At 42.3% G+C, this 23,835-nt stretch overlaps 1 protein-coding gene across 2 annotated transcripts in view; it reads left to right on the top strand.

The window, feature by feature from the left end:
* Positions 1-5,765: 5,765 nt before the first annotated feature.
* slc6a8 (solute carrier family 6 member 8) overlaps positions 5,766-23,835 on the top strand; it is a 30,252-nt gene continuing 12,182 nt past the window's right edge. Inside the window, exons 1-7 of one of the 2 annotated variants that reach the window (XM_021566996.3) lie at positions 5,766-6,784; positions 15,136-15,267; positions 15,569-15,833; positions 18,379-18,511; positions 20,489-20,623; positions 20,746-20,849; positions 20,974-21,098. In XM_021566996.3, the coding sequence (XP_021422671.1) occupies positions 6,472-6,784; positions 15,136-15,267; positions 15,569-15,833; positions 18,379-18,511; positions 20,489-20,623; positions 20,746-20,849; positions 20,974-21,098 (1,207 nt within the window). In that variant the 5' untranslated portion in view covers positions 5,766-6,471. The remainder of the gene's footprint in view (positions 6,785-15,135; positions 15,268-15,568; positions 15,834-18,378; positions 18,512-20,488; positions 20,624-20,745; positions 20,850-20,973; positions 21,099-23,835) is intronic. The other variant, XR_016487501.1, reaches the window with a different exon arrangement.

Here is a 23,835-nt window from a genome sequence, read left to right as displayed (position 1 = left end):
TTTGTGTCCCTGTTTTAACTAGAAAGACAGATCTTCTACCTGTAACACACTAACAGAGCTGCTTCAGGCCACTACTCTTTCTCCAGAGGACACTGGACATTCCTCATCAGGAAACGTAAACATATCGTTATCCCTTCACAATCAACCAGTTTACAGCAAATAGTTTACCTTACCTGTGCAGATTTCAAATATCATCAAATATACTTAGACGGCAACTATCTTTCCTGTCAACGGAGGAACTCTTAAAGTCCATCTGTCATCTCTGAAGACTGTCCGATTAGGAGGTTAACAACAAACCATTCTCTCTGGCTAAACGTGTGAGCCATCATGATGGGGGTGTATGTATTGGCAGTGGCACTCACAGCAACGAAGAATACTATCTGTTTATATATTTTATACCACATATGCAATTAAGCCAATTATTATTTTCATAGCATATCATACCAACTTAATGTTTTCAAGTGAGCCTGTCAGAGAACTGAGAAGAAGAAAAAATGAAGAAAAACAATGATTTGTGGATCTACTGTCTTTCTCTAACCATAGTATCAATAATCAGTCACCATGTTCACTGACACATACAGTAGAGAACATACTGTACATGATGGGGATGATGTGCCGGTTATGATTTGAACACTACACACATTTACAGTACTACCTCTGTCATTTTATGAACATGTTATATTTAAAAAAAGAGGAGAACATCGTGAGTCAGTGGCATGGCTATTTCCAAAGAGCCATAAAAGAAGAGGCTGTAACCTTTTCATGGCAGCTGCTCCTAAGTCACGGGTTCTATTCAGAACTAAACTTAGAGCAAAACATGTAAGAGTTACCATAGCAGTACCCCCACCTTGCCTTGGCATGGCTACCACGTTACCTCACACATCGTGGCTCTGACAGAGACATCCGGGCAACTCCCAACATATCTGTGTTTCAGCACGTTGGCAGTCCAATACACTTTCAACAACGGAGTGTGAGAATTACAAGCAGGAAATCACATACCGTAGTTGTAATCTCTCCTGTTACAATCTTAATCGAGGACAAGAGGTGGTGAAATGCATTATAAGGGTTGCTATGCGCAGTGAACATTTCAAAGAATCGTTCAAACGTTCATGTGATGGCAGAGGCTTGACTGCCAACAAACTGAAACGTCAGGTTCAAGAATTAAACCCACTGTACCATATACAATGATCCTGTGCTCATGGAGAAGACAGAATAAAAACGTGCTTCTGAAGCACTTCATTATGACCTGATGATCGAGTGAAGCCAGAGCCAGTTAAGTGAGATGGAGACAGTTTCATGGCTTGCTCTCTGTTATTAAACGTTTATATTTCAACACTGACAACCTGTTTGTGGCACGCTCAATTACAATAATATATACAAATAAACTATATCCATGTCTGAAATTATTGACACCCTTGATAAAGATGATCATAAATGACTGTATAAAATAAATAATTCAAATACTGAGCTATACTGTATGGTAAAACAAACTTGGGAAATTATATTATATTATAGATCAAAATCCAAAGTAACAGTCAGCATCTGGTGTGGCCACCAGCTGCATTAAGTACTGCAGTGCATCTCCTCCTCATGGACTGCACCAAATTTGCCAGTTCTTGCTGTGAGATGTTGCCCCACTCTTCCACCAAGGCACCTGCAAGTTCCCAGACATTTCTGGGGGGGAATGGCCCTAGCCCTCACCCACCGATACAACAGGTCCCAGACGTGCTCAGTGGGATTGACGTGCCCAGACTCTCCGCTGGCCATGGCAGAACACTTCGCTGGCCATTGCAGGAAATCACGCACTGAACGAGCAGTATGGCTGGTGGCATTGTCATACTGGAGGGTCATGTCAGGATGAGCCTGCAGGAAGGGTACCACATGAGGGAGGAGGATGTCTTCCCGGTAACGCACAGCGTTGAGATTGTCGGCAATGACAACAAGCCTCGGTGTAACGCTCATTCCTTCGACAGTAAACGCGAATCCGACCATCACCCCTGGTGAGACAAAACCACAACTTGTCAGTGAAGAGCAGTTTTTGCCAGTCCTGTCTGGTCCAGCGACAGTGGGTTTGTGCCTATAGGCGACATTGTTGCCAGTGATGTCTGGTGAGGACCTGCCTTACAACAGGCCTATCAGCCCTCATTCCAGCCTCTCTCAGCCTATTACGGACAGTCTGAGCACTGATGGAGGGATTGTGCGTTCCTGGTGTAACTCGGGCAGTTGATATTGCCATCCTGTACCTGTCCCGCAGGTGTGATGTTCGGATGTACCGATCCTGTGCAGGTGTTGTTACACATGGTCTGCCACTGCGAGGACGATCAGCTGTCCGTCCTGTCTCCCTGTAGCGCTGTCTTAGGCGTCTCACAGTACGGACATTGCAATTTATTGCCCTGGCCACATCTGCAGTCCTCATGCCTCCTTGCAGCATGCCTAAGGCACATTCACGCAGATGAGCAGGGACCCTGGGCATCTTTCTTTTGGTGTTTTTTACCCCAAAAGAAAAACAGTCAGTAGAAAGGCCTTTTTAGTGTCCTAAGTTTTCATAACTGTGACCTTAATTGCCTACCGTCTGTAAGCTGTTAGTGTCTTAACAACCATTCCACAGGTGCATGTTCATTCATTGTTTATGATTCATTGAACAAGCATAGGAAACAGTGCTTAAATCCTTTACAATGAAGATCAGTGAAGTTATTTGGATTTTTACGAATTATCTTTGAAAGACAGGGTCCTGAAAAAGGGATGTTTCTTTTTTTGCTGAGTTTATTTGTTCAGCACTTTTGAAATGTACAGCGATATAATTCAGAACAAGGGTCGTTTTCTTATAGTGTTCTCCCTGTACACCAAGTCAGAACAGTAGGATAAATAAAGGGGGCATATAAGCAGACAATGAAAGCTCTTACAATATTCGATGTTGACATTTCTTTAAAACAAGCTATAGGCTACATGTGCACCACCAAGTCAGAGCAGTAGGCTAAGTTATGAGGGGAAAAGGGACCAAATTATTTGGGTGAGGCACATGGGCTACTAACAGCTTACTACACAACATACACTTAGTATTACTTTTTTAGCTACAGTATACATATCTCTCTGGAATATTACATCATTATGCAGCAGCATACAATACATGTTTAGACTCACCTTGTTGTGCTGTGCTCACTTGACTTGGAAGGTGATGCAAATTTTGTCATCAAACCGTGTAATCAAAGTCTGTCATTCTCTAGATTTATGGTGCTTTCCAGACAAATGGGAAATGGTAAAACACAAGGTAAAATCATGACATCAGTGATTTTCATGTTGGAGCTCTAGAAAGATGCCTGAGTTCCCAACTTGCAATTCCGAGTTGGATGACCGTTCAAAGTGTATTTTCCCAGTCGGAGCATGTTTTTTTTCAGAGTTCCCAGTTGTCTGGAACTCACTGAAGTCTGAGATTTCCCAGTTCCGAGTTTCCAGTTGTTTTGAACACTGCAGAAGTCATGCTGTCTTGACAGCATGGCCAATGTTGAATGTTTATCCTTTTAAGCTTGGAAAAGAGACCCTTAAATTAAACCCAGACTTGGACCACACACCCACTCCACTGAATAGCAGGCTAGTGATTGCTTTGCAATGCTTGCAGTTAGCCACTGATTCCTTACAAATCAACTTGTTGTGTAATGTTTATGTCTAACGGCCGATGAGCATCGATGCGTTTTATCTATAATTTCTCTTCATTATTTCTCTTCATATGACAAGGATTGAAAAAGATTTGCCAGTCGGTTGTCGCCTTGATTCATGATGATGACTACTAGCTTGCAAGCTAAAATTTTGAAGGTATGATGTTGGCATGATCAGTCCAATCAAAACTACTGTAGATATAACGTGATTTGACATTATTTTATCTGTGGCCAATAACCTTGAGCCTTTATGGATGGGCACTTCTAATGTAACTGTAATATGGCAGCACCCAAGGGGCTTGAATTTTTTAGCTTTCCTCCGTAGATTTTGTGGTGACGTAGTGTCCCAATGAGTGACAGAACACTGAGACAATCACGGTGCACCTAGAAAACATTACCAACCCCTACGTGCCTGCGTAGGTGGCTGCCCCACCACCACAGAAAGCACTGAGCTAGACTGAAACAGATGCATTTTGGAGCTGCCTTACTCAAGAAAGTAAAAAAGAGACCATGTTTGTATGCGGCTTTATTAACTCAAGTATTATTATTATTATTATTTATTTTTACATTGTTTGCAAACAGATATGTATTAATGCCAAAATAATATGCAAAACAGGCAAAAGTTTTTTTTTAGCTGAACAGGTGGGGCTCAAAATAGTTGGGACTCTGCCAAAGTTCTGTAGTAAAGCAGTAGCTCAGACCAACAGTTGAAATATTAAACTGATTCATTCTGTCAACATCCAAGTAATCCATCCACCAGGAGGACAGTAGGACTTATTTCCAGCTTTACTTCCACTTACAATGAACACTGGAGGGGTAATATACATACTGATGAACAATTTGACAAGATCAATCATATATAAATGGAATAATAGAACTCACTGTGCATGTGTGTAAATAAAGCATGTATGTCCTCACGTGCCTTTACCTTAGCTATCCTAGAATGGTAAACAACATTCTGACAATTAGTTATGAAACTTGGTAGGGGAGAATATTTTTTTTTTATATGTTACTTGATATACAATTCCTTCACCAATAACACTTTCTATGTACCACATATAGTATGGATGTTTCTATATGAAATGAAACTACCAGACATTCCAATGTTAACATTTACACATAATTACATTTTTGTCATTGCAGGTGTCTCCTTACTAATGGTATTGCGTTTAAAGACCAAATAGTAAAGTTTGATTGTCTAAATATTTAAATTTACGATAAGATAAAGGCCCACTAATCATATGAGGAATGTTTTAGTGTCAGTTGGGTAATCTAACACTCATCTGACTCCCTTTAGCGAGTTGTAGCCTACAGCAGGAGTGCAACTTTGGTTATAGAAGTGGGGGGGGACATAATAAATAAATATATATATATATATATATATACACACACACACACAGTCGGATAAACACTCCAAACAGCCTACCCGACCGCTCGGAGGCGTCTGCATGGTCCTAAAGCACTCCGTTGCCTCATTTTGTATCACATTCCAATGATAAAACTGGGGGGACAAAAATACAATTTCAGAATGTGGGGGGGACATGTCCCCCCATCCCCAGTGAAAGTTGCGCCCCTGGCCTACAGTATGAGTGAGGAGGATGGAGGGTCTGGGTGGATACACCCTTTCATTTTATCTGACTCCCATGCACTGGGATTCTGGGTCAAATATCTTTCTTACAGTAATGTTGAATGATGAACAATCTATACCTTCAGGTCTGTCAAACATTCTGATGTTAGGCTATAAGCTAATACTAACTGAAGCTTTGACAGAACTAAAGTTAGAGGTTGTTCATCATTCATCATAGTGCGAAATATCCTAATTCTTTCCCAGTGCATGTGTAATGACACTCGGGTTGCCTAAAGGATTTCATGCCATTGAACAGCAGAGCCCCAGTTCTCTATTCCGTGCTTTTGGCAGGCACACAATATCAGTGCACCTGCAATTTTTACATAAATTATCGCCCTCGTAGGCTAGACAATGTTGAATGCGTGTCTTAATAATTTCCTGATATTCGTTGCAACAGAGCTAATACAACTGATAAGGCAACTGTGTCCTTAAGGATGGGGGAGGGATGAAATCCAAGTGACGTGCGCCTCAGTACCATCGCCGCCGCACCAACCCTTTTAAAGCTGCGCGCGGCTGCAGGCTCAGTTAATTGTCATACAGTGCACCAAGAGAGAGCAGCTAAGGATAACCGCGATAGACCTATCATATTGTCAGTATTTTTCCGAAGCGAAGGAAGCCAAGGAGCAGGATGATCTAGCCTCGGAATCTAAAGACAAAACCACGAATGTAATTCCGTTACATTCGTCATCGAGCGCGCGCAAAGCCCGCTGAGTTTTTCGCCTCGACACCCGTCTCCTCTTTGAGAGATAAGTTCCCATGCGATTCTTCAGACTCACATTCAAGTGTTTCGTAGATTGTTTTTGAAGGTGCTCTCAAATTCGGTGATTTTCTTTGGGGGCAAGTGTCCTTTATTTTTATACACCTCAAATGTAATAAACATTTAATTCTGATCTCCGTCTCATCGTTGCGCGTTTGACATTGCTATACGATAATAGAGATACAAATTATACCTATTCAAGTGACTTATCATACCCTTAAATTAAAAAGGGGAAATAAATCAGATCCTATTCCCATAGGATTGCCAGAAGAAGAACAAAGGACCATCTTCGGGTCCAGGGAAATCGACCCGAACGAATAAAAGCTTAAGAAAGCTGTATCTATTGTCCTGAATCTTCACCGATCTTTTCACTGGTTTCCTCCTCAGTGTTAGTGGGAAATTGAGGGTGCATTGTTTACAAGTGCGTAATTGGCATGGAGAAACCTGCATTCGAAACTGACTGCTGTGCTGTGAACGTGGTCCTCGGGGAGGAGAAAAAGGGTCACCTCATTCCGAACGGAAACGGGCACCAAGCTGGCGTGAACGGAAGCCTCATTGGTGGAACTGACGGGGCAGGATGCGGAGCCACACCTGGCACGATGTCGTCAGTGGAGAAACCAGTGCCAGGGTATCCCGAACGAGAGCAATGGACCAGACAGATGGATTTTATCATGTCCTGCGTCGGCTTCGCTGTAGGGCTGGGAAACGTCTGGCGCTTCCCTTACCTATGCTACAAAAATGGTGGAGGTAAGTTAACCAGTAGCCTAAATAAACCAGTAAAAATCTAAACACAAAATACTGAAATCCCTATAGTGGCTGATGGCTCTCCTGTCCCATAATAAAAATTCCCTAAAACAATTGAAAATGTGGCTGAGCGAATAGCATGTTGCCTTGAGATGTCTATGTGAGGGATTGTATAGACGTCATAGCATCCAAAGCAATAATCATATGATCAGCTCCTGTGAGGGCACTGCAGGCATCTCATATAGCAGTAGCTCACATTCTTACCCACACAATTATTTTGGTCCATATCAGAAACGGTATTATAGAGAGACAATATCGCTTACAGTGCCCACCTTGATATATTTTAACGCCAGTTCAGGCTGTCTATCTATTCTACTGGCTGTTCATCGTGAAGATTACCGCACAGTGCACACCGTTCTCTACCCTTGATCAGAGCGTCAGGTCATACCTCACATATGGGCCTGCGTATGACGCTGTGTGACGGGGGTGGATGTGGGTGAGTCCTGTTCATTTCTATACACATCATGTTGCTGGAGAATGTCAGAACAGAACTCACATTGCCACTGTATTATCATTATCATTTGTGTAAAATGGATTGCCATATGCAAAACAAATATATATATAATAATAATAATAATTTAACAACAAGTATAATTAAACTGATTTGTCCATTTACAGATGAGAATAGTCTAAAATTAAAAAGATTATACATTCAACATACACAGTGCTTGGATAGATTGGCTGTGAAACAACATGGAAATTACATTTTTGTTCCCACAACAAAACAGATTTTGGTTTGTGTAATAAACACTACATTAAAACATGACTTAATGCTGTCATTAGAAAAACCTGTGTGTAGACTTGATGGTGAACACAGTTTACACACCTTTCCATTGAAATGGACAAAAAACAATACCATTACCAGCTTAACCTGTTATGGCTGCATCACTTTGTTCTCAATTTCCGCCTGAAGACATACCCTAATCGAACTGCCTGTAGCAGAATGTAAGTCATAATTTTACCTTCAGATATGAATGTGTAAAAACTGTCATGGCGGAAAATGTTTCTGTTGTTGATTGCTCTTCTCAAACAAAAGCATGGGATTTGTTCTCTGTAATAGCTATTTTAAATTGGAAAACGTAGTTTGATTACCAATATTCTAATCTTTTGAAGGGTGTAAAACACTTGCATTTTCAAGAATGTTTAATGTTACGAATGTCACTCTGAAATTTCCCCTGATGTTGGTCCCTGAATGGGGATCGCAGCCATAACATCTCAGACCAGGTTCGGATCTATAAACTCAGTGGAACAAACAATTGGATCTTCTTGTTGTTTCATTAGATTGAAATTGCATTTATTGAGAAAACTTTGTGATACACTCTACTGGCAAGTCCTTCATAAACTTTTCCTAGATAGGCCTGTTTCGACACCCTTAGCGGGTCTTCTTACAGGCTGGGAGACCCAGGTTTGAGACCAGGAAGGGCCTTTACACTGTCGCTGTTTGCAAATTTCGCTGCATTGGTGTCTGTGGTGGGATTGTGCCTTAGAGAGGTGTGCACAGGTGAGGGACTTGGTATAGTGAAGCGCGGGGACACGCTCTCCTGAACGGTGGGGATAGTGTAACAAACTTTGCCTGGGTAGGCCTGTTACGATCCACCCCCCAAAATAGATCATCCCTATTGGAGCACTGGTTAGCAGGTCTGCTTTTGGGCTGGGAGACCTGGGTTCGAGATGAGGGCGTTCACTAAACATCGCTACAATAGTATAATGATGAGGTCTGTCTAAAATATGAGTGTGTGATCAAAGAGAGATGCAGTGTATCTGCCTCAATGAAATAGCTGTCTCCATGTGCCCTCAATCATCTGGACAGCAGCTAAAATGTACTCAATGAATGAAGGATTTGTCTCACTGAATAAGTGATGCTGTCTCACTGAAAATGTGTATTTTTTGGGGGTTTAAATAAGTGGCTGTTTGAACAAAACTACATAACCATGCACTATCTTTTTTTAATAGAGTATCTAGACAGTGATCGATATGGAGGGATTTTATGAAAAACAAAGTGGAATTCATCACTGTCTGTCAGTGAAAGTATGGTGTTTCGGGTTCCAGATAGCTCAGGATCTCCATAGTATCAATATATATTTAGTGTAAAAAATGAAACCAGAGAGGTGAACCTGAATAAATACTGACTATATGCTACACAAATATTTGGTTGGTGTATAGAGTTAAAGAAATTGAGTAAAGAATGAAATTCCTCTGAATCCCCCAGGCTAAAAATTGTATTAGGGCTCCGCTTGGTGTTATTATTACACTTGGGATCCATGAGCAACATCATCTGGGATAATGTTTCTATGTATCCATCCAACTATTTGGATAGAGGATATCTCTGAGGCGGTTCAGGTTGACCTTACCGGTGGTGGGCAAGGAAAGGGCATGGCGACCAGCTGGTGGGAACTGTAACAGAAAACATCAATTCTGTAAAAAAAACAAAGAGCTTCAGTCGTGACCTGACAGTGAGAGAAAAGAGACATGTTAAAGAGACAGGAGCGAGCGTTGGGTGATCCCTTAAATTTTCCTCTTAAAAAATACTTGTTTTACCCCCAACTAGGAGCTCCAAGGTAACATGAAGATGTTCTCCTAGTTCAGGTTGCCAGACTCAGTGTGTGTCTCTGGATTTGTGTACATTTCCTTGGAGACCCCTGCAGGGTTCTGCCAAATCAAATCAAGCTGCCCAAGTTGAAAAGGTCTTGTTCACACAGACAGAACCAAGCTGCTGCAGAGTAGATCTAATGAGATGGCATCTCTGCCATCCCTCAACTACAACAATGCACTGTGAGGGTGTTTAATGCCCAGGTACATTGGATGAATTTCATTTTCTAATTTGATTCCTCATTCAAGCGATACTTGGGTTTAAGTCTCTTTAAATCTCTTTCCTATTCCCATCAGTTGTAACATGACAGGTGGATTAGTTGCCATGGCAAATCATCTGCTGTCATCGCAAGGACATTCTTGTCAAAATCTTTATATTTGCTTATTTTGACTTGTTATAATACACACATACATGTATTTGCCAAGTGCAAGTATCTTCTTTACCTGTCAGGAAGTATTGTTACACATTCTATGATTGGTGTCTCTGTACTGTCTGTATTGATGGCAATTTTTATGAAGTTTTAGAATCTGACTTGTCTATACTATCAAAGCAATATAACGACATAGACCGTCTACTCAAAGTACAGTTGCCTATCACCATCATACATTTTACAATATTCCCCATTCTTTGTGCTCCTTTCAAATAGAGAGAAGGCATATCTATCAACGACCACATCGGTAACTATCCTATTGTCACATCCATAAACATATGTTCAGTATATGGGTTCATAGCACGCAGCACAGGTGATAAGTCTTCTCTGAGAGTTTTTCTGGGAGCTGTGGGATTTTAGGGTTCTCCTGTGATGGGGTTGCCTTCTCTCTAGCCAGGGCAGTACTGTACTGCGTAGCCTGGCCTGCTCAGCAGCAGCAGCAGCAGGTAGCACCCAGTCAGACAGCAGCCTTACAGCCTGTAGATTTACGAGCTCTGCAGTGAGCTCTCTGATTGTCCTTGGCAGTGTGTCTGCAGCCGCGCAGTGGACTACGTGTTCTCATCAGAGCAAAGGACCCAAGCCATGTTACTACCCACCAATAAGGCCCTTTGGCATTACACTGCAGGGAATATTGTCATGAGCGTATTTTTCTTATTTCGGTCATCAGATAAGGTCATGCACGGTGTCAGGCAGACTGAGTATGTCTTTGTGTGGTTTTTAGTCCTTCTTTTGAATCAAAACCGTAAAGGGATTGTCAGACAGAGTGGGCTTCCAGTTGGGTCCAAGTCAAACACTTAGTCATTTGCCCTCTTTTGTCAAAGAATACATAACGTTGAATTTATGTTTATGAATTTATCTTTTTACACAGCAATCTGTAAAGTTTATTTTCTGTCAGCTTCAGTTATCCAGCAATTTGTTTTTAGCAGAATAATGCTCTTTGGCACAGTGTCTAATCAGTGTACGTCACACTATCAACCATCATGGTGGCTTGCCTTTTGCAAGTGAGTCCAGCATCTGAGCAGGTGTGATGCGCAGACCGCAGGGTTACAGTACGTTGGCCCTTTGCCCCGTGTGACATCATCTCCTCACCCCACGTGGACGGGCGATTATGAAGAGTGTCTGTTAATCTTTTAATCTCCTTTCTCTGACTGGGAGCTGGTGTGGTGGGGTGTGGTTCGGTGTGTGGTTTGGTGTGGTTCGGTGTGGTGGGGTGTGGTTTGGTGTGATTCGGTGTGGTTTGGTGTGGTTCGGTGTGGTGGGGTGTGGTTCGGTGTGGTTTGGTGTGGTTCGGTGTAGTTTGGTGTGGTTCGGTGTGGTAGGGTGTGGTTTGGTGTGGTTTAGTGTGGTTCGGTGTTGTTTGGTGTTGTTCGGTGTGGCATGGTGCGGTCCGGTGCAGTGTTGTTTGGGATATGGCTCAGCCTCAGGCAGGGAATGGTAGGCTATAACCCCCAGTTAGGTCAGCTCAATGCTCTGGGGATATATGTAACGCTATACTACATGATGTCACCTCAGGTTAGCAATGCGTTCGGGCAAATGTCTGTGTGCTCTCTGACCTGGCATTTAGATAAGACCAATTACACCCTGCACAGCTTTTCTGAATGATGTTTATGCTGGTGTAGTGCAGCAGAGAGAATTCATGTTCAATAAGGTTGCCTTCCAATAATCTCTCCTTTCTATGGTGTGCACTGTGTACTTGTTCCCTACAAATGTAAACGCTTTGGATTGGTGTAGGCATGGGCTAGAGAGGGAGTTTCTATATACCATTAATTACCTTTCAAATCCATGAGGGGAAGTGAACAAGTGCACACTTTGGGAGAAAAGGAGAGAATATTGGGACGCAATTTAGGTTTTGTGGTGATCTTTGCAGTGTGGCGTGTGTAGTCATTATAATGAAGTAACATACACAGTATCTCTGCTTGAACGAAGCACATGAATGAAGGGGATGGGTCAACATAAATGCACCGTCATGTTTGAAATGTAAGCTAATCTTTTCTATTCCCGAATTTAGGACACTGCAGTTATTTCTTTTTTTGGATGAACAAGCACGTCTGGCAACAACCTACTGTGCTTTAAAGAGGTGTGCCAATCTCTTGTGCCGTAATCTCATTGTAAACAACATATCCACTAACATGGAGATGACCAACAGGGTGATCTGTCCAAGTTTACTGGCTCTCTTGGGAGTTGAAAATCAGGCTTCATGAGCAACATGTAAAGTAGGGCACTTAGTTGTAGGGGAAAGCTAAGCTTCACAAAATAAGAGATTAATTACAATTATTATGTGATTTTGACAGCATAGCACATTGTCATTTAAAAATCAATACAATTTGCAATTGTTTTGTTGTTGCTTCAGGAGTAATTTCGCAGGACCATACAAGAGATTGCATCTGTGCATGGAAGATACCATTTCCATGTGAATGTTAGGGGGGGGAGGGTGTATGTAGGGTTGCAAAATTCTGGGAACTTTCAATACATTTCCTGGTTTCCTGAAATCTCAGTTGGAGGACTCCCGGACTCAGGAAGGAATAAGCAGGAAATCCAGCATCCTCCAACCAGTTCCTGGAATTTTGCAACCCTAGGTGTAGGGGAGTATTTATATATTGTCATGTACACCACAACAATAAGTCAAATCCAAGTCCACACGTGTCCCATTGGAGCTTGGTCAGTGTTTTGACGCTTGTTATAGGCAGGGATCAGCTGACAAAATGATGCACCTGCTGCTCTATTCTTGGTTAAACCAGAACAAAAATCTAGTGTAATTTATTTTTTAGATTTATGTAGTCTGTCCACAAGAGATTACACCTGGTCTAACCAACCTCAGTTGTATTGCTATATGCTGCATTAGCTGCTCCTGTCAGTTCACTCAACTAACCAGAAAAAGGATTGAAAGGCCTGTCAATACTGAGCGTTCAGAGCTGCTCCCGACACTTACTTAATCAAGATTAGAAAGCTTAGCACATGCCATATGTACCTGAATTGGTTCTCTATTTGTGTGACTCAGTTTAAATGTGAGCCTTCCTCAGGGTACTATGAATAACCTCCCCAAAAGTTAAGTATACCAAATATTGTGTTTTTAACTGAAAACAGGTAGAAGTTTTGTAATTCATTAGCATGTTTTCTTAATTTAAAGATGGCCATTTATTGAAAAGAGAATTACAGTATCAGTAATTATCATACATAATCACTATATGGTGAGGTGATTGCATCTACCAGCCAGGCAGGACCTTGTTCACCATAATCACATAACTAGCATGTTCACCAGTGGTAACAGCATTACCTCAATGGGAGACGCCATTAACAAGGGAGTAGCATCTTCTGGACAAATAGCTCCTCTCTTTCTCTCCCTCTCTCACCGTCCTCCTCCCCCACTTCACTACACTCTCTCTCTATCTGCTATCTAACTGTTTAATTAAGAGGCTGAGCAGAGTCTCAGTCAGGTTCCTGTCTCCTGACAGGCTGGAATGCCTCAGTGGCTCTGCTAGCTCTGACTGGAGTCACGACGCACTACGTAGCTCCTTCCCCTTCTGCGCCATAGGCAGCGTCTGTCTGACTCATCGGCATGCCGTCACTGAGTCGGTCCTGTGTCTGTCTCTGCGACTGTCTCTGCGACTGTTGTGTGTTTTGTGTGTGTGTGGGTGGGTGTGTGTGTGTGTGTGTGTACACTCTCACACATAATCACTGCCGCTGCTTCTATAGCAAATGCTTTGTTTGCAAATGAACAGCCATTTACATCAGCCCTCACAAAGCCCACATGACTACACATTTTATAGATGCTTGAGAGAGAGAGCGACAGAGAGAGACAGAGAGAGACAGAGAGAGAGAGAAAGAGAGAGAGAGAGAGAGAGAAAGAGAGAAAGAGAGAGAGAGAGAGAGAGAGAGAGAGAGAGAGAGAGAGAGAGAGAGAGAGAGAGAGAGAAGCTATTCTTCCCTCTGATGCTGGAATCTTTCTTTCAGGTCAGTGGTGTATAGTGCGTGCAGTTCCCCAATCTTACTGAGTTTGTCAGGCGTCTTCAATACAGTAGTAATGGCAACAGTCTCCTCTTAAAGAAACCACTTTAGCCTTGAATCACACACTGTAGAAATTGCTGTTCACACGTTTTTCCTTTGATAGAGGTGCTATTATGTGTTATTTTCAGTCACACCCTAGATATGTGTTGAACTGTATGAAGGGATTGTGATTGTGTTCTCAGGCTGGTTTACATGCTGAGAGTCCCCATTGCTAATTCAGATTGGTTTGTCAACCCCATCCTCTTCACAAAGGAGAGCCTTTGCTTCTGCGCATCCATGTCTCTTTTCTGTCAGGGAGGAATTGGCTGTTTCCACTAGCCTGCAGAGCCTACGTTACACAACGGGTGGTGCTTTTTATAACGCAGCCCATGGCCCTCCCCGGCGCTCGATGTCAGCCTATCAGGAGACCTCTGGGCTGAAGGTGACGTCATCTCAGCTTCATTCAGTGCAGCACATTGTTCAATGGATAATCTGCGTTATAGGCTGAAGCAGGAGCTGACTACCACTGCAAAGCCCCCTGTCCCTCCCACCATTCCTCCCTCCCCTCCCACCACCCCTCCCTCCCTCTCCTCCCACCACCCCTCCCTCTCCTCCCTCCCTCCCCTCCCACCACCCCTCCCTCCCTCTCCTCCCACCACCCCTTCCACCTCCTTCCTTGCTCCACCCCCCCAGTCAGTCTTAAGCCGCTATCGCTGCTGATGTTCATTTGGAATCAGTCAGCCATGGCGTTATTACTGTTGATGGTTTGCCGTGCTCCTAGACCCTGTTTGATGAAAGCCAATGCAGCAAACAGAATCACAGTCACATTTGAACATACTGAAGTGTAGGCAGACGTAGGAGGGGTGAGGGGAGCATGCGTGTTTTCACCGATAAAATGGACTCCCCTTCTGCGCCAATTAGTGGATGAGACTGAAATATGCACTTCCTGCTCACACCCAGTTATATAAGGCCATTAAAATGTAACTAGATGGTAACTTTACATGAAGTAAAGTTGTGGGGCTTGCTTTACCTCTTTAAGAATAATTTTAAAGCTATTAAAATATAATGAGAACACCAACTATAGCTGCATAGACTATAAGGTAGAAGGTTTTATGTTGCATCCTTGTTACCATTTGATGTCGCAGAGTGATGTTTTCTTTAGGGAACATAAGATGGTGGTTTAATAATGGGTATCCTAATGCGTTGTGCAGCTCATACATCCCCCATAGTGACCCAAGGAGTGCATTACTCTACTGTTCCATTGAACACCTGTCTGTTTGTCCCCCACAGGAGTGTTTCTGATTCCCTACCTCATTATTGGGGTTGTTGGGGGAATTCCTATATTCTTCCTGGAGATTGCATTGGGACAGTTTATGAAGGCTGGCAGCATCAACGTGTGGAACATCGCACCTCTATTTAAAGGTACTGAACATTTTGCTCTCTCAGCAGTTTGTGTGGCTGCTCTGAAACATTTGTACAGCCATTTGTCAAGTCTTTTAACTGATCCTTTCGAATAGAAAGGCAGTTTGCAGACATTCACAGCTGTGGCCTATTTACTATGTATTCCTCTATCGCTTTATTCTAAGAATTGATACACCTTTGTTACATAAAAATCAAGACTGCTCCAATGTTTCTTACAAAATTGACATTAACGTATAAGTAAGCTCTGTTTGTCTCTTCAGTGCTGAACACTAAACTGTTGAATTGCTCCGTATTCCTCCAGGACTGGGGTATGCCTCCATGGTCATAGTGTTCTTCTGTAACACCTACTACATCATGGTCCTAGCCTGGGCCTTCTACTATTTCATCAAGTCCTTCAATGCTACCCTGCCCTGGTCCACCTGTGACAACCCCTGGAACACGCCCAGCTGCATCGAGATCTTTCATCATGAAGACTGCCTGAATGGCACCATTGGCAACACTACCTATGGCAACATGACATGTGAGGAGCTGGCAGATGGGCGTTCTCCCATTATTGAATTCTGGGAGTAAGTTCTTTACTTCCTCTATCCCAATGGAAAAACACACTATTCTATCAAAACTAGACGTTGAACTGACGTCTGTGCCGAAAGCTCTAAGAATAAAACATTGTTATTTGTCAGTCACAGTTAATTATTTGAAATATTTTGCAAGTCGTCACTTAGAAAAGGGATTTTAGTAATTGGTCCACAGTATGAAAAATTATCCACCAAAATTGTTTCAACCCCTATTACGAGCCTCTTCAACCTCTCTTTCGTATCGTCTGAGATCCCCAAAGATTGGAATGCTGCCGCGGTCATCCCCCTCTTCAAAGGGGGAGACACTCTAGACCCAAACTGCTACACACCTATATCGATCCTACCTTGCCTTTCTAAGGTCTTCGAAAGCCAAGTTAACAAACAGATTACCGACCATTTTGAATCCCACCATACCTTCTCCGCTATGCAATCTGGTTTCCGAGCTGGTCATGGGTGCACCTCAGCCACACTCAAGGTCCTAAACGATATCATAACCGCCATCGATAAGAGACAATATTGTGCAGCTGTATTCATCAACCTGGCCAAGGCTTTCGACTCTGTCAATCACTACATTCTTATTGGCAGACTCAACAGACTTGGTTTCTCAAATGACTGCCTCGCCTGGTTCACCAACTATGTCTCAGACAGAGTTCAGTGTGTCAAATCGGAGGTCCTGTTGTCCGGACCTCTGGCAGTCTCTATGGGGGTGCTGTTGTCCGGGCCTCGGCAGTCTCTATGGGGGTGCTGTTGTCCGGGCCTCTGGTAGTCTCTATGGGGGTGCTGTTGTCCGGAACTCTGGCAGACTCTATGGGGGTGCTGTTGTCCGGGCCTCTGGCAGTCTCTATGGGGGTGCCATGGTTCAATTCTCGGGCCGACTCTTTTCTCTGTATATATCAATGATGTCGCTCTTGCTGCTGGTGATTCTCTGATCCACCTCTACGCAGACGACACCATTCTGTATACTTCTGGCCCCTCATTGGACACTGTGTTAACTAACCTCCAGACGAGCTTCAATGCCATACAACTCCCCTTCCGTGGCCTCCAACTGCTCTTAAATGCAAGTTAAACTAAATGCATGCTCTTCAACCGATTGCTGCCCACACCTGCCCGCCCGTCCAGCATCACTACTCTGGACGGTTCTGACTTAGAATATGTGGACAACTACAAATACCCAGGTGTCTGGTTAGACTGTAAACTCTCCTTCCAGACTCATATTAAACATCTCCAATCCAAAATTAAATATAGAATCGGCTTCCTATTTCGCAACAAAGCATCCTTCACTCATGCTGCAAAACATACCCTCGTAAAACTGACTATCCTACCGATCCTTGACTTCGGTGATGTCATTTACAAAATAGACTCCAACACTATACGCAGCAAATTGGATGCAGTCTATCACAGTGCCATCCATTTTGTCACCAAAGCCCCATACACTACCCACCACTGCGACCTACCTGTATGCTCTAGTTGGCTGGCCCTCACTTCATATTCGTCGCCAAACCCACTGGCTCCAGGTCATCTATACGTCTTTGCTAGGTAAAGCCCCGCCTTATCTCAGCTCACTGGTCACCATAGCAGCACCCACCCGTAGCACGCACTCCAGCAGGTATATTTCACTGGTCACCCCCAAAGCCAATTCCTCCTTTGGCCGCCTTTCCTTCCAGTTCTCTGCTGCCAATGACTGGAACGAACTGCAAAAATCACTGAAGCTGGAGACTCATATCTCCCTCACTAACTTTAAGCACCAGCTGTCAGAGCAGCTCACAGATCACTGCACCTGTACACAGCCCATCTGTAAATAGCCCATCCAACTACCTCATCTCCATACTGTTATTTATTTTGCTGCTTTGCACCCAAGTATCTCTACTTGCACACTCATCTTCTGCAGATCTATCACTCCAGTGTTTAATTGCTATATTGTAATTATTTTGCCACTATGGCCTATTTATCGCCTTACCTCCCTTATCCTACCTCATTTGCACACACTGTATATATACTTTTTCTATTGTATTATTGACTATGTTTGTTTATTCCATGTGTAACTCTGTGTTGTTTTTGTCACACTGCTTTGCTTTATCTTGGCTAGGTCACAGTTGTAAATGAGAACTTGTTCTCAACTAGCCTACCTGGTTAAATAAAGGTTAAATAAAAAAAATAAAAAAATGAGTGGCCTTTGAATGCTCTGCTTTTAAAGAGCAGTGTGACAGAACTGGTTAGTGTTCTGATTTGGAATCTCATTTGTCCTCGGCCCAGTTCTTCATCCCTCTCTGTTCCTCTAGTCCTCTAGTCCCGTTGTCCATGACTACCAGAGTGTTTGTTCCCACTCTCCCTTATGGCATGTGCAGGGACATAAGTGCCTTTGTCATGGCTGTAGGTAGAAAATGCCAAATGCTGTTACTGACTGACATAGCTTTTATTGAGGACAAAGGGCAGACTTTTGTTACAGGAGTAGAGCATCATGCCGTTCATTTTATATCCTGTAACTTAGACAAACGCATGTTTTCATATAGTTTTACTCTATGACCCCTCCCTCCAGGAACAAGGTGCTGAACATCTCACAAGGGCTGGACTACCCAGGATCCATCAACTGGGAGCTGTTGCTGTGCCTGGCGGCCGTCTGGGTGATGGTGTATTTCTGTGTGTGGAAGGGAGTGAAGTCCACAGGCAAGGTAACTAATACACATTTCTCTGAAAAGCTCATCGTTATCTTATTAGTTATATGAGCACCACGATGGTGACTGCAATGAACATGTGACTCACTCTGGTCCTTAGGTATCTCCTATAGCTAACTGTTATGTAACAGACTATCCTCCGGCCGTGGCAGACAGATTGCTTTACATCAGCTCAGGTCACTGCACTGGTCTCTGATTGGATACCTGCATTAGAACAACTCAGTGGTTAATGCAGATGCAGTGGAAGGATATTGCTGTGTGGTATCAAACATAGTCTGGACTTATATTAAAACAGCAAGAAAGGTTACTGAGAAAAGTAACAAATAGATGTGAAACGGGGTTAAAATGTATAGATATACAGTTCTCCCAGAGAGAAAGAGGAGATAGATTTGTAGCTATAGCCAGATAGGTTTCTAATTTAGTTCTGGCTATGGTAATGGACTCTCAGTCATGAGTGAATGAGAAGGCAGTGTGACTTTTTCCTAACCTTGTGTGATTCACATAGTGCCACCCTCTCCTGCTGTGTGACAGCAAGGCAATGATGAGGCAGTGTTTCTATAGCAACATCAAGAGGACAGGGGGTGTGGCTATGACATATCACAAAGTGTCCCTGTCACATGGTGCGTTCTGATTGGTGGGCAGTTGGTAGGTTGACTGCAGTGCGACGTGACTGGGGCCCTGTGCGAATATTCCAACAGCCATGTTTTCTGCTTGTTGAGGTGGGATCACATCCAAGCCTCTTTAAATGATATCAGTGTTTATCTCCAGCGCTGGTCCATTTTATATGGATCTCTATCAGGATTTCTAGATCACTTTATATGTAGCAGCACTTTCTGTCCAGATAATGAGATCAACCTCTAGTGTTCATTAACATTTGATTGTTTTTATATTTTTATAGTAATGATATTAAAATGACTTACAGTTTATCTTTAAGAGATCGTTAGGTTAGGTCAGAGCTGCTCACATTTTAGCAAGAGGGACATTTTATTTTTATTTTTATTCTTTAAGGGATAGGCTTAGTGATGTAATTAATTAATGACAATTAGCCATACATCCACAACATTTATAGATGCAATGTATAGACATTTTCTCTAGTTAATATTACAAGTTTTCAGGTAAGGGCCTATTGAGGTTGCTAATCAAAGATAAGTGCTTGAGTAATGATTATACAAAATGGGTTTGTTATATGAATAAGGGCTTGGTCGGGAATGGGTGTCCTACATTTGCTGTGTATTTAGGTCAAGTAGACTGGGCTACGGAGAGTAGGTAGTCATGCCTGAAGGTGTGCCTGGGCCGCCAAGTCACAAAAACAATTGGCTTTGAAATCTAACAGCCTTGTAGAAAAGCTCTTTATAATACAGTGGTTCATATGGCACTAGGTCAAAGTTCAGTGTTTGAAACATTCACCTGATTAGATAAAGACTTCCACTTAGCTCTATCTTGTACGGGTGCTAGGTTGGCGGGAATGCAACAAATTATATTCCCATTGCTCATATGAAAAGTCCCCAGCATGTCACTGTGACTGCAATCCCCTTGTGTCAGACACCTTTGACACCTTTGCAGTCTGAAATGTGAATGATCAGCCAAACTGTAGTAATGTACAGTACAGCTCCTCACACTATGCATGTCAATGAAACTACAGTAGGCTGAAATGACATCCAATCATTTTAGGTCTCCGACTGCACCACTCTGCAAGTCTTCTCATAATGTGACATCTACAGGTGTAGGATCTTAATTGGATCACCCTGTTGTTGCAGGACATTTCCTGTACAGCAGGAAATGCAAATGTGTCATGTATTCTAGTTTTAAAATGTTGGACTTGTATCAAACCCTACAACCCCTACAAAAATGATTCACATTTTGCTGCCGCAGGATTATTTCATTGCTGTGAGAAACTGGTCAAATTAGGACATCTGTAACCGAAATATCATATGGATTTAGAATAATGACACTGGTCTCCCTGTTTCGCTGCAGATTGTGTATTTTACTGCCACGTTCCCCTACGTCGTCCTGATCATCCTTCTGGTGAGAGGGGTGACTCTTCCTGGTGCCTACGATGGAATCATGTTCTACATCAAGCCTGACTGGTCCAAGCTTGGCGAGGCGCAGGTGCGACCCATCATCCACCCATCTGTCCACAGGCCTAACTGATTGATTATTTAGATTAGTTAACTCTGGTGCTGTGATGTAGATTAAACTGATCAGTTTTCATTATCATTCCTGTCTGGTAGGTGTGGATTGATGCTGGCACACAAATCTTCTTCTCTTATGCTATTGGGCTTGGAGCTCTCACTGCCCTAGGCAGCTACAACAGATTCAACAATGACTGCTACAAGTAAGTGATATGACAGCTGAATGGTCTCACCTTGGCCTCTTGTTGCACTTACTGTCTCCTGTATGATTCTGACTTGTTTTTTGTGATTATTTCTCCCTTTGTTTTTGTTTTTATTTCTGTCCAGGGATGCCTTCATGCTAGCTCTAATCAACAGTGGCACCAGTTTCTTTGCTGGCTTTGTGGTGTTCGCCATTCTAGGCTTCATGGCAAACGAGCAGGGAGTGGACATCTCCCAAGTGGCTGAAACAGGTATGCAGAACACACTCACACTTACACTACAGAGGTTGTCTTATATTCTGGCATCTCAAAACCTACCATGGTACTAACAGGAGAGTATTACTGAAGGCTTTGGTCCTCGTTGTTAGGAATGCATGAAACTGTTCATTGAAAGTGTTGATGTCATTGTTTTACCTTCACATTGGCAGCCCCTCTAGCACTGAGGAAGACAGCCGTACCTCTTCAATAATTTAGACCGATTCCGGTCCTCAAAGCTGAATCCTTATTTTATGCTTGTGCTGCACTTTTGGCAGTGCATTATTAATACGATTAACTTTCAATATAGAAATGACGCACAAATAAATGTGTAAAATGGAAACTTGCTGTACAGTGTGTAAGGATAGTGGGTGTAGCAAGTCACTTGTTTACTCTACAGAAATGTGAAGATGAAATATTGTTGTTTAATGTGTCAGTAATGATATAGAAATATACCAACTATCAAGAAATTATTGAAATGCATGTTTGAATTGAGTCTGTCAGTATTTGAGAAATTCAAAACGTAAAAAATGTATTTACATGAACTGTATGTAACTTGTACCTCAACCAAATGTTTTCTGCCTGGAGTCACCTGTATTGATTCACAAGGAAATCAGTATTATAGAATTAAGTTCCTCTGATGGAGAGTGTGTGTGTGTGTGTGTGTGTGTGTGTGTGTGTGTGTGTGTGTGTGTGTGTGTGTGTGTGTGTGTGTGTGTGTGTGTGTGTGTGTGTGTGTGTGTGTGTGTGTGTGTGTGTGTGTGTCGGTATGTGTGTGTACGAGTGTGTGTGTTTGTGTACGAGTGTGTGTGTGTGTATGAATCTGGGAATGAACAGTATGTTTTCGTGTGTTTGTGTATTTGTGTATGTGAATTCTGTGTGATTCAAGAGAGAATATTCTGAGATCTCTTGGTATAGAGTATGAAAGACAGTGATGTGGAAGATTTGTCTGTGTTTGTACGTGCTGGAATAGATGATCTGTATGAGTGTTTGACAGTGAGGGGGACGCAGTGAGGAGAGATTGAGACATTGGCAGTGGCCATGTATTTGTCCATAACATCTAAATTGTTGTAAGAATTACATTTTTGTTGTGTGTGAATTAACAAGAGATGTGTAATTACCTAACTGTCACACATAACTGATAATTATTTGTATTAATAGACTTTCAAAGCACATGACATTCACAACTAATTCTATCCATTCAGTTATTAATAGGTTTACTGGAGAAGATAGCATCTGTGTGTGGCACGCCTCTGACATATCGCATGCTTTCACATCAGTGCTCTTGCATGTAACTTCCAAAAATAATCACATTAGTTTGCCAAATCAGTTAATAGTTTGTCCATTTTCATTCAGTGTCTTAGCTCTCTCTCTCTCTCAATCATAATTTTAATTGAGTATTGACTTATTGAGAATAGTAGGGAAGTAGACGTGTGTAGTCCATTACTTTCTGCACATGTTATTGGCTTCATGACAGTAGTTGTACATACATAGTTATTGGCTTCATGACAGTAGTTGTACATACATAGTCGGAAACACACTGAAGTGAATCATCCTGGACTTATCTATGAAATCCATCTCTACATATCACAAAATATTCTTTACTAATAGCATACTGAATTATACTAATATTTTACCCTGTAAGTTTAAATATTCACTATATTTATTCAGAAATACATTAGCACTATTATAATGTCGAACCCCGTGTCGAAGAGTAGTCAGCTATGACCATAGCCATGCTGTTAAGGAATGAACACAACAAATAAACCAATCAATTTGAGTCACTCTTCATGTTCCCCAATTAGTGCAGTGCATACCTGTCTCCTCACCAACCAAACCATGCATGAGATTTTCAATTACTGGACCATCTCATCAAAGAGACGATCAAACTCAAGTACAGCAGGAAGTTTAGACCTATAAATCTTAGGGCTGGGATTTAATCCTTCGAGGAAGTATCATGTAAGATCTGCGTTGAAATGTAAAGGGAATTTCTGATTGAGTCGTTTACCGTAAATGGAATCTCCATGAACGCGGGGAACATTGCCTTTAAATTTCAATCAAGCTATACCGCGGATCTTAACGTGATTCTTCCGCGATACGAATTGAAACCAGGCCCTTAGTTTCATCTCATCATACTAAGCTAAAGTTGACCAATCCCAATACATTGTTTTGGCAGCAGTCATCTGTAAAGACACCACTGGACCGGGATTTAACTGGAAGTACAACAAGGGTGGTCATGGAAGTACTATGTCTGTCATTTATATGACATATATTTTATTTTATTAGATATCTTAAGCTGTATCTGTAAAATATATATTAAATACATTCAATGGGACAATGATGATGATAGCTACATTTTGAAATCTGCAATTAAAAAAAAAAAAAATTTGTCCTAAGGACACCCTTGGTGAACTTAAATAGTAGTATTCCTCTACCATCCCCCAGCATGACTCTGTTAACATAGTAGACAGGGGACTTTGGACAGACAGTGTTACTGTGTTGCAGTAGCACAGTTGAGCAGGATTTTGTAGGAGGCAATTTACTAAGCACTGCTATTTACAGTGAAACCAATATTGAGTTAAAGTCCATCTGTTACTGCCTGCCCACACGCAGAAGGAGAGAGGTGGCGATGAAACTGATAGGCCTTGTTTAGCCCTAGTTACCCCTCTCATTTCAACTGTACAAATAGCTTTCTGTCACTCAATATTTACTATACTGGTACTACACATGAGTG

Source organism: Oncorhynchus mykiss, chromosome 16, assembly GCF_057628025.1.
Source record: "Oncorhynchus mykiss isolate SJ-2025 chromosome 16, ASM5762802v1, whole genome shotgun sequence".
Classification (NCBI taxonomy): domain Eukaryota; kingdom Metazoa; phylum Chordata; class Actinopteri; order Salmoniformes; family Salmonidae; genus Oncorhynchus; species Oncorhynchus mykiss.
Note: the sequence above shows the minus strand (reverse complement) of the source record. Positions and strands in the feature narration are given on the sequence as shown.